This window comes from Gadus morhua, chromosome 17 (genome assembly GCF_902167405.1).
Source record: "Gadus morhua chromosome 17, gadMor3.0, whole genome shotgun sequence".
Classification (NCBI taxonomy): Eukaryota; Metazoa; Chordata; class Actinopteri; order Gadiformes; family Gadidae; genus Gadus; species Gadus morhua.
Genome location: NC_044064.1, coordinates 13,724,376 through 13,739,158, shown reverse-complemented (window position 1 = coordinate 13,739,158; position 14,783 = coordinate 13,724,376). Strand labels below are relative to the sequence as shown.

The 14,783-nt window shown below is 47.7% G+C and overlaps 1 protein-coding gene across 11 annotated transcripts in view; it reads right to left on the bottom strand.

Moving 5' to 3' along the window:
• The window catches only part of LOC115529155 (E3 ubiquitin-protein ligase RNF31), a 33,673-nt gene that overhangs the window by 12,710 nt on the left and 6,180 nt on the right, over positions 1-14,783 (bottom strand). For 2 of the 11 annotated variants that reach the window (XM_030337694.1, XM_030337692.1), the window contains exons 2-8: positions 11,765-11,957; positions 11,369-11,536; positions 10,953-11,103; positions 10,471-10,628; positions 9,954-10,114; positions 5,573-5,760; positions 4,598-5,262 (exon numbers count right to left, since the gene is read on the bottom strand). In XM_030337694.1, the coding sequence (XP_030193554.1) occupies positions 4,836-5,262; positions 5,573-5,760; positions 9,954-10,114; positions 10,471-10,628; positions 10,953-11,103; positions 11,369-11,536; positions 11,765-11,837 (1,326 nt within the window). In that variant the 5' untranslated portion in view covers positions 11,838-11,957 and the 3' untranslated portion in view covers positions 4,598-4,835. The other 9 variants (XM_030337696.1, XM_030337688.1, XM_030337687.1 and 6 more) reach the window with 9 other exon arrangements.

Below are 14,783 nucleotides of genomic sequence, written 5' to 3'. Positions count from 1 at the left end.
CCCCTTGCAACGGCTTGCAACTCGCAACTCCTTGCGACTCCTTGCGACGAGACAGGCTGCGACGTTCTAAAACTGGGCCGTTCACACTGGCTGCAAGCAGCTGCAACGGGCTGCGACGCTAGGTGGTTATCCTAGCAACTGTGAACGCTCTGGCACAGCTGAGAAACGCAACAGCATCATTTGCGTAGGTTAGGTTAGATTAGTTAGGTTTGCAATTAGTTAGGTTTGCAATTAGTTTTATTTTTATTTTGCTTGAGAGTAGGCTAGAGTTACTGTGTTTTGTCATTCTCCGGATATCGGATATTTCAATCGGATATTTTTATGCTGGAGTGGTCAGTACGGTACCGGGACGGAGTAAGGCCGTGACGTACAAGTTGTTCTGTGCTGTGATTGGCTGAAGAGAAATAGTTAAATCGCCGCGTTCTAAAACTGGACCTTGCGATTTGACATGTTCAATCTCTGGCGACTCCTTGCAACTCCGTGCGACTCCTTGCAACTCCTTGCAACGACCCGTTCACACCGCCCCTGCGACGTTCTAAAACCGTCTCGTTGCAAGCCATTGCAAGGTGAATCTTTGGTCTGAACTGGGCTTTAGTCACACACACACACACACACACACACACACACACACACACACACACACACACACACACACACACACACACACACACACACACACACACACACACACACACACACACACACACACACACACACACACACACAGAGTGCGTTTACATGACCCTCAGGAAAATTTAATTATTGGCTTAGTCCGACTATGATTGGATTATTAAGATTAATGTATATAGAGATCTTTTCCCGGGGCCGTGAGCCAGAAGTATAAGGAGACGATAGTCGTGTTGTTGTCGCCGTCGGAAAATGAGAAACTGCGATTTATTTAAAAAGGTGGCGAAGAAGATGGAGGAAGCCGGTAATGTGCCAATGTAGTTACCCCCTATAAGAAGACACACTACGGTTTTGTTACGAGAGTAGCGTACGCGTGTGCGTGAGAATGGCAGTGTGTGTGTGTGAGTGACTTCAGCGAGTGAGTGAACGAGCAAGGAGAGTTTATTGAATGAACAGGTCTGTTTGTGTCTGTGCAAAAGTGTCCTGTTAAGTTAGTGGAACTAACTAGTGGAAGTACCCAGCCTGTCAATAATCATTGGTCGCTTCATTTCGACCATAATAAGCAGACCCACTGCTGGTCAAAGTGAAGGGTGTTACCCCCGAGAGAACTTCGGCCTGGAGGAAACGTCTCTCCTGTACTCCTCGACTACAGTCTGGGGGCCGACAGCAGGAAAAGTGTAACATGGGCTGTCAAGCAATAAAAAGGCTCTGTGATTAATTAATCTAAATTAATCGCATGCCTACATTTTTCCAAGAAAGTATTTAAAAAATAATTTAATTCAAGTAAATTATGGCAGATGAGTGATTCAATGAATAATATACATAATATACTTTCAAGTTTATTTGGTAGCAGAACATGTGAAAAGGCTTGGTTCGTGTTCTAGTGTGGACAGGGAAGACGGAGGCTTTCAGAAACAATGACGTTCGGTTGCCACTGCCATGACGCTGCCACAAGCTTGTGCTCGAGACCGAGACCGAGACGCTCATCAAAAAAATGGCAGGTGAAATGCAAAGGATGATCTCTCTGTGTACTAATTTATCTCCAGATACAACTCAACATTTTGGCTCAAACCTATTTGTTGCTCCAACGCCGGAGGCGAGCGCTGTACTTGATCTTCTTCAGTGATGGTAAAAAATCCGAAAGACGGCAGTTCAAACCGTAGGCCTACTTGGAGCGGCGTTTCTCGACAAGACCGGGTCGAAAATGATTAACCAGCTGATCAACTGTAAATATCAGCTGATCGCACGCCTGTAATCTAAACAGAAAGGCGTGGCGGAGTTACGTAACCATGACAACAACTGTTTATCAAAATAATTTCAGCGTGGAATGTGGATGCAAAACTTGCCGAAAACGATATGAAAGCGATAGTGTGGATGGAGATCGTTTTCATCGCGGATGTGCGTTTTTACATTTACCCGGGTTAGTGTGGACGGGGCCTTAGTTTCAACGCAAATGACGCACCGGGTCAAAGGGCACTATAGAGTTGCGATTTATCTGCATTAATCTATTAACGCGTTATTATTATTTTTTTAATTAATCAAAATTAACGCGTTAATTTGACAGCCCTAGGTGTAACACTTTGATTTTACCCAAGGCTGAATTAAAACTACCGTACATGTCTTTCTAAATGTTGGTCATCAACGAAGTTTTAAAGTAGTATCTTTGGGCACATCTGTCAAAATAAATGTTTTTTTACGATCGTTATCCATTCATTGCGCCGTGGCCGAACTGATGGGGATATTCTCTGATATTATGAATCTTAAAGACTGCGTTGGGTTCTCAGACTCTCTGGTACTTCAGCAACAAGTAAAGACTCGTAGTGGAGGTTATCTCGGCCATGGTGGAGAAGGAATTGGGGGAAAGGAACTTTTTTATTTTTTTATTTTTTTTATTGGTTTAGTTCAGGGACATTGCACACTAATCAACATTCAAAATGTAAGTGAGCCAGAGTTAGCCTGAGAGGCTAGTTTTCATCTGTTGTCTCCTGCCAGATATTCAAAAGGCAACCTAAAATTACAGAAATAAAATGCATATAAACAAAGATTAAAAAACAACATAGTCGTAAGAATGAATTGACAGACAATAGCAAACAAACAATAAAATAAGCAGACAATAAAACAATAAAACACAGTGTACATTAAACATTTTAGGAAAACAGAGAGTCTTTGGCTTTGACTCTGATGTTCAGATTGAAACGCGACCTGGAGGAGAAAGGGATTGTTGCCGTGTATGTGGTCTCCCAGAGGAGCTGCTCCGCCGCACCGGTCCAGCTGCATACGGCCGAGAGGTCGGGACAATGGAGCGTCGGAGAAATGACATGGACCCGAAGTGAACTGACAGCTGTCTACTGAAAACATCTTTCTAGAATGCCGCCCGAGTTTGTTGTTGCTAGTGCCGTGAAGAGGTCAACCGGTGGCTCTATTAGCACTAGATGAAATGGGTACAGCGCCACGTATTGTACCGGGGCATGACATGCTGCGGCCAAAGAATCGATTTTCCCTAGGGCATGTATACTCGGGACAATTGCAGTTGTCTGATTGAGGAGCATAGTCGAACTATGGCCTTAATCTGATTAAGCTGTGCATGTAAACGTACTGCACAAACACACACACACACACACACACACACACACCGTTTCGCTGAGTTAAGTAGATTTGGGTACACGATAAATTAGGGCTGGGCGATATTTCAAAAAATATTTTTTTATATTTTTCTAATATTTTTTCTCTCATTTTCATTGTTGTTGATAGGCTGTGTGTGTGTGTGTGTGTGTGTGTGTGTGTGTGTGTGTGTGTGTGTGTGTGTGTGTGTGTGTGTGTGTGTGTGTGTGTGTAACGGAAGCTCAAACATGCACCAGGGGGGTATACCACGAAGCTCGCTGAACATACCCAGGCTTTCTTGGGAAAACCTGGCTCGACAGAGCCGCAACTCGCAATCAGAGTTAAATGGTACCACGAAGCTCACTTTAGATTAAATTAGTTGAACCAGGTTTTCCACTTTAGGTTCAGTGCGCGTTCACGTGAAAGGGGCGTTTTTTGCGTCATTGTTCTCACCTTTACGATAGTTCAAGCAGTCTATATGTGTATAAGTGAAAAGATTCTGCATAATGTCTATAAAATAACTATGCCAAATGCAGAATTGTTCGCCATTAATCCAAATAGAATGATGATGATTTAAAAATGCATAAGCAACGTCCATACTGCCTTATTCTATCATTTAGGGAATTCACTTTAAATACACCCTATGTAAGAAATGTATAGCATGTTTTCAACCGCTGAGAGGTAGCGGCTGTAGCGTAGTGGATTTGTATAAGACCCGAACGCCAGCGACCGGGGTTCAATTTCGCCGGTCTATCAGCATGCATTTTACCCCCATAGATGTGGTGCCAGCACGGCCTTGAAAATATGGGTTCAAGTTCGAAATAAGCACAAAAATATAATTCCATAAGCTTTAGTGAATAAGTATTCCATATGCATGAGAATTGGGACATTTTAAGCTTCACATAAATTCGCATCACTTGGGAGTCGAACCCCCCGCGCAGAAATTCAAGACTGACGCGCTACCTCCACTCTAGCACTCTGTCACGGAGACGCAACGCGCAACAGTAACCATTGTCTACATAAGGTCCAAAAGGACGATCAAATAACGAACACCTTCTGATGAGAATCTGTATCTCTCATGAAGAACCCCGATTTCGTTGTTTGCACAATGACAATAAAGTCTGAAATCTGAATATCGTCGGACAATGCCAAGGGATCAGTTCTGTCCCGTAAAACCCTCTGTCTCCGGAGAGACGCCTGTACGAGAAGTGCGCCGAGGTCCACGGGAACACCCACAAATGGTGACGCCATTGTCAGAGGAGGGGCTAGGAAGCTGCGCAAGCCGATTTAAGTAGCCGATCTCCGGCTAGACTAAGCCGAAAAACTGCTCCCGACCAGGTTTGGTTGCGAGCATAAGTCACCATGGTGATACAGCGACGCTAAAAGAGATCAACTTTCGTGGTACAACTAACCCAGGCTTTGAGCTCAACATACCTCGCTAACCCTCTAAGCGAGCTTTACAGGGCCCAGGGAATGGGCGTGTACTTAGGCATTAACCGCAAAACTGCGATCTGACTATTTTGTTTATTTCTGCCGCATTGGCTGTCAGGTAATCCATATCAGAATTATTTTTTTTATTGTTTTTTTTTCATATCGAGCATTTATGTCTAATGCTTAGCGTCGTAATCAACGTGAGATTTATCGCGATTAATAATCGTAATCGAGTTATCGCCCAGCCCTACGATAAATACTGACTCGCTCAGTTGTCTCTCGTTAGCATGTGCCCATAAAATGTTATAAAACGCAAAAATACACCACACACACACACACACAAACCTCACCCCCCTGATTGCCGCCGCCGGCAGAACAGTTGAGTAGCGCGCGGAAAAATACACCTCACCTTCTTTTCGTCGCCCCGTGCGGCTAGCCACGCCGTCTTGGCCTCCGCCCGGGACAGCTGCATCTCCGCCCCCCCGCCCCCCCCCCACCGGGACCCCGCAGGTCCAGCCAATCACCGGGGTCGACGTTTCTGCCCCAGCAGGAAGCAAGGCTGGCGCACACTTCCTCCACAGAGATGCCCCTCTTCTAAAATTCCTGGGAAGACAAAGGAAGATCCAGGTCACGCGTATGGAAGACAAAGAAAAAGGGTGTGTGATGATAATATGTTTTTTTTCATTAAAGATTTAATAAGAATACAGAGAGAGAGAGAGAGAGAGAGAGAGAGAGAGAGAGAGAGAGAGAGAGAGAGAGAGAGAGAGAGAGAGAGATCTTGCTCAGGCACTTTAGACAGGAGGAGCGGGGGATAGAACCAGCGACCTCCTGGTGACCAGCCAACCCGCTCTACCTCCTGAGCCACATGCCCCCCCCGTGTCTTTCCTCTTAGTTAGGGTCAGTCCGCCGCTACCTTGATGTACTGGTCCAGGAGCTCGAGCTGAGGTCCTGGGGGGGGGCTCTGCCTGGGATCTGATCCGGGACGCGGGCCGGGGTCGGGCCAGGAATCACCCCCCCTCCTCCTCCTCCGGACGGAGAGGCACACTTCTCACACGCCTTGGAGGAGCGGGGGTTTCGGTAGAGGCACGCCTCGCAGGTCCACTAGGAGAGGAGGAGAGGAGGAAACATCTCAAGGTCCACTTCGTCATAATGTATCACCCCAGGCTACACTGGGTAGCCACGCCCGTTCCGCCGGCGATCCGAGTCCGCCCCGCACAAGGGTCTGGAGAAGAGCAATACGTTTCTTTCTGATTCGGATACGTTTTTGCAGGAGCCAATCACCAAGCTGGCTTCTCCCCCTGGCGCGCTATTGGCTGGTTTAACACAATGACGACAGGGAAGCGACGGCAAGCAGCCAATTGCGAACAGAGTCATTTGAACTAGGCCCGTTGATCACGCCTCTTGTGCTGAAGAAAATGACAGCAGCCTCCCAGACCAACGTGTAATCTACGATGGAGCTTGGCCTGGCAATAGCCAGACTAACCCCAGACTAGAGTCATTACGATATCGAAACCGGTACCTGAAATCCCTCCGATACAGCCTGAGAGCAGGTATCAGTGAGTCTATGCACCGATCCGATACTAGACCCGATACGATGCATACGACATGGGATATGGTCGTCATCTGCATGCTTCAATAAGTGTATAATCCCATGAACATAAGAATTGTTGTGTTTCGGTCAGCTTAGAATGAGCTCTTGATCTGTCATGTCCTTAGACATTTGAATGATCAGGCTCTAGTGCTCAATGTAATGTAAATGTCTGAGTCAGATTTACATGCTTTCACATGCGCCACTTAGTGGGCAACCAGACCTGATTGGATCCCGGTCAGCCCATCCGTTATAGCCAACGTCATGGTGGTGCCCTGTTACTGCCCCCCTCAGCTAGGCCGGGATTCAAACCTAGTAAGCATCCTAGTAAGCGATCACTAATAAATGATGGCTGTGATGTTAGAACTCACAATGAAGACGAACAAATGTGTGGCTGTTATCTAATCATCATCACAAACATTGACATTTACATTTAGGGCCTTTAGCAGACGCTTTTATCCAGAGCGACTTAAAATAAGTACGTTTGCCAGAAGAAAGGATAATGAAAATATATGGCCATCGGCAGAGTAAGGACGTTCATAGAACCAAGTGCCAAGCGCTAACCATCACTAGGTTAACCCATTCAACAATAGCTAGCATTAGACGCTACACGATGCTAAGTGCTATAAACCCTCCCACCACTGCGTTACCCCAACCCTCCAATAACTGCCCTGGTGACATCACAGGGGCACTAACCCCGAGGGGTGATAGACGGATCGACTCGTCAGCCTGGGTTTAAAACAGGGTCGCCCCTGAATACACAGCAGCGATCGTTGGCGAGTACCAGGTCCTTCCACTAGAACACTTGGCCAGATCTGCGTTTGAACTCCACGCTGTCACGGTCACCATTCCTATCAAGCTCTCCATTGTGGTGATCTACCGTCCTCCAGGTCCCTTCCGTGACTTCTACGACGAGATGGATGCCCTCCTCAGCTGCTTTCCTGAGGATGGCACCCCACTCGTTATCCTAGGCGACTTCAACATCCTGCCAGAGAAGTTGCACTCACCTGAACTAACCAACTTTTTCACCACCTTTGACTTAACACTAACCCCTTCTCCTCCCACACACAGGGCCGGGAACCAACTTGACCTAATATTCACCAGGTCCTGCGGCACCTCTGCTCTCTCCGTTACCCCTCTCCCTGTGCCTGACCATCACTTTGTTGATTTTTCTCTCCCCTTGAAATCCTCTCCCTCCCTCCTCTCTAGTTCCCACATTGTCACCACTCGCCGTAACCTCAAATCCCTCTCTCCCTCTACGTTTGCCTCTACTGTTCTGTTTTCACTTCCTTCTATCGAACGTTTCTCTCAACTATCTCCAGATGAATCTTCAGACACTCTGCTATCCTCCCTCTCCTCCTCCTTGGATTCCCTCTGTCCCTTCCACTCCAGACCAGCGCGATCTTCACCGCCCCCGCCTTGGCTGTCCCATCCTCTATGGTCTTGTAGAACAAAGCTGCGAGCAGCGGAGAGGAAATGGAAGAGATCAGACTGTCCTAATGATCTATCTCACTATCTTTTCCTTCTTTCAGATTTCACCTCTTGTGTGTCAACAACCAAATCTGCCTTCTACCGGAACAAAATCAACTCCTCTGCCTCAAACCCCAGGAAACTGTTCTCCCTGTTCTCGTCCCTCCTCAACCCTCCCTCACCCCCACCTCCTTCCTGCCTCACTGCTGATGACTTTGTTAACTACTTTACCCAGAAAGTGAAGGACATTAGTTCCTCTTTTATCCCTGCCTCCATTCTCCCTCCTCCCATCCCCTCCTCTGTCTTTACCCAATTTATCCCTCTCACCTCTGACGAGGTCAACAGAATAATAACATCTAACCATGCCAACACCTGCCCCCTTGACGCCATCCCCTCCTCTCTCCTCCAGGATGTCTCAAGCGACATTCTGCCATTTCTCACTATCAATTCCTCCCTCACTTCAGGCATTGTTCCAACGTCTTTCAAGACTGCCAGAATAAAACCTCTCCTCAAAAAACCAACTCTTAATACCACCGACATCCAGAACTACAGACCGGTATCTCTTCTTTCGTTCCTGTCTAAAACACTGGAACGTGCCGTTGCTAACCAACTGTCCTCCTATCTCTCATCTAACAACCTCCTTGACCCTCACCAGTCAGGCTTCAAGAAAGCACACTCCACCGAGACGGCTCTCCTCGCGGTGACTGAGTCCCTCCGTGCTGCCAGAGCCTCGTCCCTCTCATCGGTCCTCATTCTGCTCGACCTGTCAGCAGCATTTGACACGGTGAACCACCAGATCCTTCTTGCCACTCTTGCCGAACTTGGAATCGCTGAATCTACTCTTTCCTGGTTCACATCCTACCTGACGAACCGCACCTATCAAGTGACATGGAATGGCTCCTTGTCCAAACCTTGCACGCTCGAAACTGGTGTCCCTCAAGGCTCTGTACTGGGGCCTCTTCTGTTCTCCCTCTATACCAGGTCTCTAGGCTCGGTAATTACATCACACGGCTTTTCCTATCACTGCTATGCTGACGACACTCAGTTATTTCTCTCTTTCCCCTCATCTGAGAAAACCCTGATTGCAACACGCATATCGGAATGTCTGGCGGATGTCAGCACCTGGACAACTGCCCATCACCTGAGGCTTAACCTCAACAAAACCGAGCTTCTCCTAATCCCAGGGAAAGACTGCCCACACATGGACTTACTGGTCACCGTCGAGAAAATTACTGTATCTCCCTCTCCAACTGCCAGAAACCTCGGTGTGGTATTGGACAACCAGTTATGCTGCACTGCAAACATCACTGCGGTCGCCCGATCCTGCAGATTTGCACTTTACAACATCCGCAGAATCCGGCCCTTCCTCACAAGGGAAGCAGCTCAGCTTCTAGTCCAATCACTGGTCATCTCCCGCCTCGACTACTGCAACTCACTCCTGGCTGGACTTCCTGCCTCTGCGATTAAACCTTTGCAGCGCATCCAGAATGCGGCAGCGCGCCTCGTGTTCAACCTACCGAAGTTCTCCCATGTGACCCCCCTCTTCCGGGACCTCCACTGTTTCCTGTAGTAGCTCGCATCAAATTTAAGACGATGGTACTGGCATACAAGGCAGTCGATGGAACTGCCCCTGCCTACCTCCAAGCATTGCTAAACCCACACACCCCTGCTCGATCCCTCCGCTCGACTACCTCAGCTGGACGACTGGAACCACCATCGCTAAGAGCTAGCAAAGGTCGATCAGCAAAGTCACAACTTTTCTCGGTTTTGGGGCCTCAGTGGTGGAACGAGCTCCCTGCCGCTCTCAGGACCGCAGAGTCGCTCACTATCTTCCGAAAAGGACTCAAGACTCACCTGTTCAGAGTTCACCTCGACTCTGCATAGCCACCTTTCCTCTTCTGATCACCATTGTACACTGTATTGTAGTGTATTGTATTGTATTGTATTGTATTGTATTGTATTGTATTGTATTGTAGCACTTAATAATAGTGTATTGTATTGTATTGTATTGTAGCACTTAACTGTGTAGCAACTGCAGCAGCTGCTATCATGTCTGTAACACGGGGAATTGATTGGCCTAGCGATTGTGGTACTTGCACTTGGTTCTATGAACATCCTTTCTGTACCGACAGCGATATATTGATGCACTTCTTATGACAAATGTACTTATTGTAAGTCGCTTTGGATAAAAGCGTCTGCTAAATGCCCTAAATGTAAATGTAAATGAGTAACCCACCTGAGAGGAGAAGGCGCGCCTCGTCAGAAGGTGGCGGGGGGCGGTGATGGGCAGCCGAGGGAAAGGTTGCCGGTGTTCAGGAGGGGGGGGTTCGAGCTGGACCTTCATCGAGAACTGTGCGGCGGGGATGACGATGGGCGACTGGCGAGGGCGCTGGAAATCTGAAGGGGGGGGGGGGAAGGGGAGAGAGGGGGAGGTGAGCTGATCTGTGGTCAGTTGAATACGCCGGTTGTGTTGGTGGCGTTGTGAAGATGGTTGGCCTGTGTGTTCCAGGGACGGCCGCCATGTCTTGGTTTTAGAGCTTGTCTGCTGTTTAAAGGTGACATATTACACCACCGGGTGTGAGTGTGATTGGCCGTGACAAGCCGTTTTGAATATCGGCCTCTTCGGACATCACTAGTGGGCGTGTCCACCTAGATGTGCGCTGGATAGATCGGTCTACCAGCCTGCCCAGTGGACTGGAGCAAACGTCGCTCATCTATCCGTCATACATCTAGTCGGCGTGGTGAAGGCTCACCGGTGGTGGGGGACAGGGGGCTTTTTGGGGCGTCCTCCTGGGGCCGGGGGCTGGGGCTGGCCAGACGAGGCCTGGCGCGCTCAAAGCCGTCACAGAGCACCGTCTGCATCGGGTTCTCCACGGAGCAATGGCCGTACGTCCTCGGAGACGGGACCGAACTGTAGGGAAGGGAGATGGAGGAAAGGTACAGTTAGTCCTTCTTTAATGTCTAATGTTGAGGGCATTGTAGGGAAGAGAGACAGAGGGAAGAGACGGCATGTTCACCAAGTAAGTAACAGTTAGTGCGTCTTTAATGATTTTTCAGTGCGTCTTTAATGACCTGACAAAGCAGGTCATGACCAGACATGCAGACACAATAAACGCACCTATTAAGGGCCGAATACTCATAACAAATGGTTTAAGATAGTTTAAAATGGCCGTCGTTTTAAACTGGGGCTCTCCACCTTATTCTGTGGAATAAAGACAATGAGGTCGTCTCTGACCTGCTGGCCCTGGGTGGCGTCAGGGCGGTCCTCGGGTGCCCGGCGCGCTTGGGGTGCTGATGGTAGACCCCGTCACACTCCAGGCAGAACTTCATGACACAGACGGGACAGTCCATATCCCCTGGCAGGACGCCACAGATGGAGCAGCACTCTACACACAAACTGATATTAGAGAAACAAAGGCTTCCAGACGTCCTGTCAGACCACGGCCATATCAATAAAGGTTCTTCTGGAGGGGGACCACAAGCTCAGAACATTCTCTCTCTCTCTCTCTCTCTCTCTCTCTCTCTCTCTCTCTCTCTCTCTCTCTCTCTCTCTCTCTCTCTCTCTCTCTCTCTCTCGCTCTCTCTCTCTCTACCACCCCTCCCTCCCCCTGCGTAAACGCAACAGGTTATTCGATCATTATCATCACACACCCTTTTCGGCGGGTGGAATCGGCTCTCTCTTGTGATCTGCTCTCGCTGGGTGGCGGTGGAAGATTCCATCGCACGCGTCGCAGAAGAGCATGGGGGAGCATGTAGCACAGGTTACCGTGGGAACGCTGCCGCACAAGTGACACCCCTCGTCTGAGGGGGGGGGAGATGCTGGAGGGAGAGAGGCAGGTTTTATGGTTCAACACTATCTCCACAACAGGGAGAAAGAACGAGGAATATGTCACGAGAGAGAGAGAGAGAGAGAGAGAGAGAGAGAGAGAGAGAGAGAGAGAGAGAGAGAGAGAGAGAGAGAGAGAGAGAGAGAGACACACACACACACAGAAACGGATGACAGTGAGCAACGTTTGAAGCAGGAAGTGACCGAAGGGTGTGGCTCACGTGGCATCGCTGCTGGGGGTTTCGGTCCTGGCAGAGGCCGGGGCCGAAGATGTGGTGGGCGGGGCAGGGGCATGGGGGTGGAGGGAGGGGAGATGGGGGGGTGATGTAGATAGATTGATAGATATCAAGGTGGGACGTGGTTCCGGGTCGTCGCTCCACTGACAGAGGCCACCAGCTCCTCCCTACTCTCCTGCTGGACCAGACAGAAATTCCATTATGAAATTCCATATAATGTATACATTATATTCAGATATACAGGCAATATTTGTTCTTCAGTAGATGTTTGATTAGGGATCTACATTCTGAATCTTTATTGATAATAACTTGCATACTCGGCCACATCTGGAATTTAGGTTTCAGGTTTGTTGTGTTGCCATGGTGAAAAAAAAATCCCAGGCGCGGCGTTGGACCGGGGCATTCGAGGCTATAGCCCCGGATCTTTTGGGAATAATCCCGGATTGCTGTGCCGTCAAAAAAAAACAAAAAAACATAATAATGATGATAATAGCCCTGTAGAGTTTACTTCTTTGTGGTTGCAATGCCAGCAGCCGCAGATGAAACATTGTAGCCAGTGAAAACCGCAAAATTCTGTACATTTAACGAGCCCATGCCATTAAAATCACATGTTTCCTATTGTTTGTTAAATAACATAGGTCAGAATAAGTTTGTGACCTGTGGTAAATTTGAAATCTATGCAGTTTGTCTGCTGTATGCAATAGCCAATGAAAGGAAAAAGGCAGAAGAAATTAGCCAATCTGGATAAGGTGACACTGTGACGTAGCGTTGTCAAATTATTATTCATGGCCCTGCCCACTTGGTTGGTTCGTAACCACCCACAGAAATTCTGAAGGAGTCGTAATTGAGCTAGTGATGCTAATACGTGTACGGTAGTTGCTAAGTGCGTACTCGTAGTAACAGGCTAGTTACAGAATTTTGAATGCAATGGCAGAACGACATCGAAGTACATGAACTGCGACATGCTGCCTGCCGCCGGTTGCCGCGAGGCACCACCGCCGCGAGGCACCACCGCCGGCAGCAGGCAGCAGGCAGCAGGCAGCAGGCACCAGGCACCAGGCAGCAGGCACCAGGCAGCAGGCACCAGGCAGCGCGCGGTTCTGTCTACTACAGATTGATGTGGAAGTGGAAGAACCAGAGACTTCGGAGAACCCGACGAAGTCCTTTGTGATTCATTATATCGTCTGGAGGTGCACACAGCTTTTGGCCGTGATAATATGTATTATTTGATATAGATATCTATGCATTATATGATATTACTTAGATGTAGAGCTCCAGGACTGTAACGCAAGTGTTGTACACTTCCTTGTTATTTGGATAACCGTTCTGCTGTTGGTGTTATGGCGCATAACACGTCGGACTCTCGTCTCTGGTATTTCCACAACGAGACTCGTAGTGGGGGTTATCTCAGCCATGGTTGAGAATGAATTGGGGGGAAGGAACTTTGGCTTTGACTCCCTGAAGTAGGCATGAACCACGACATGGAGGAGAAAGGGATTGTTAAATAATATCATATAATACATAGATATCTATATCAAATAATACATATTATCACGGCCAAAAGCTGTGTGCACGTCCAGACGATATAATGAATCACAAAGGACTCTGTCGGGTTCTCCGACGTCTCTGGTTCTTCCACTTCCACATCAATCTGAAGTAGACTCGGTCTTTTGAGATTCATAATAGCCTATCGTCTGGAGGCTCACACAGCTTTTGGCCGTGATAATATATATTATATATTATATGATATAGATATCTATGTATAATATGGGTTTCTAAGAGCCATTGCGATACATCCACCGTAAACAGAGCGCATGGTACCGTGGCTACAAGCTGCTCAGGGCCAGGTGATAATATATATTATATATTATATGATATAGATACCTATGTATAATATGGGTTTCTAAGAGCCATTGCGATACATCCACCGTAAACAGAGCGCATGGTACTGTGGCTACAAGCTGCTCAGGGCCAGGTGATAATATATATTATATGATATAGATATCTATGTATAATATGGGTTTCTACGAGCCATTGCGATACATCCACCGTAAACAGAGCGCATGGTACCGTGGCTCTGCTCAGTGCTACACCCCCACCCCCCTCCTTGACACGCCCACCGAAACCGCGCGTTTGGGGGAAGCTCAATGTGCGACTGTAAAAATAGCATGGCATGGGATCTTTAAGGGCAGATTTAGAATCATTTGCTGCAAAATGTTGCACATTTTAAATAATACATTGCATGGACTTGCTGTGCGAGCAATACACGAACACTCTCAGCCCCAGGGCCCAATGGCAGTTAATGCAGGCTTGGCTACAGCCCCGAATGTTTTAAATTGCTGGCGACGCTCCTGCCCAGCGCCAATAGGGGTGCAAAAGGGTAAAAGGTAAAAGATCAGTCCCGACCGAGTAATGGAAATGAAAGCGATTCCAAACGATATATTGTTTCCCAAATTGTCCGTGGAAATTACCAAGTAGGTGCGTCTGGGAGCAAGGTACGTTTTATTACTCTGTTTTCTGGGAATAATTGACGCAAGCAGAAACCAGAAAACAAGCCGTTTTTTCGTTTTGACAAGAAAACGAAAATCAAGATTTCAGTTCGTTTATTCGTTTCTACGTTTTGTCAAAAAAACGAAAATCAATATTTCAGTTCGTTTATTCGTTTTTTGGTTCTGTTACTGAGCGAAACGAATTTACCACTCAATATCTGGTTTCCGCCGGTGGGCGGGTCCTCTTATTGGCTAGCGTGCTTCATTGACCTGTGCTCTTCATAATAAAAGTTCTTCCGTTCGATAATGTCGACAACAATATTACTTTATCATAGACACTAGCAGACACAGAGGACCACACCACCCACAGTCAAGACTGACACGGCTTCAAATAACAATAATAGTGTTCATAATCATTTGACAATGAGAACTTATGAAGTTATGATGACTTCAGTGCAGTTGATGTTTATCCACAGTTAATACATGCAGAATAGACCTGAGGGCTTTACTACGAC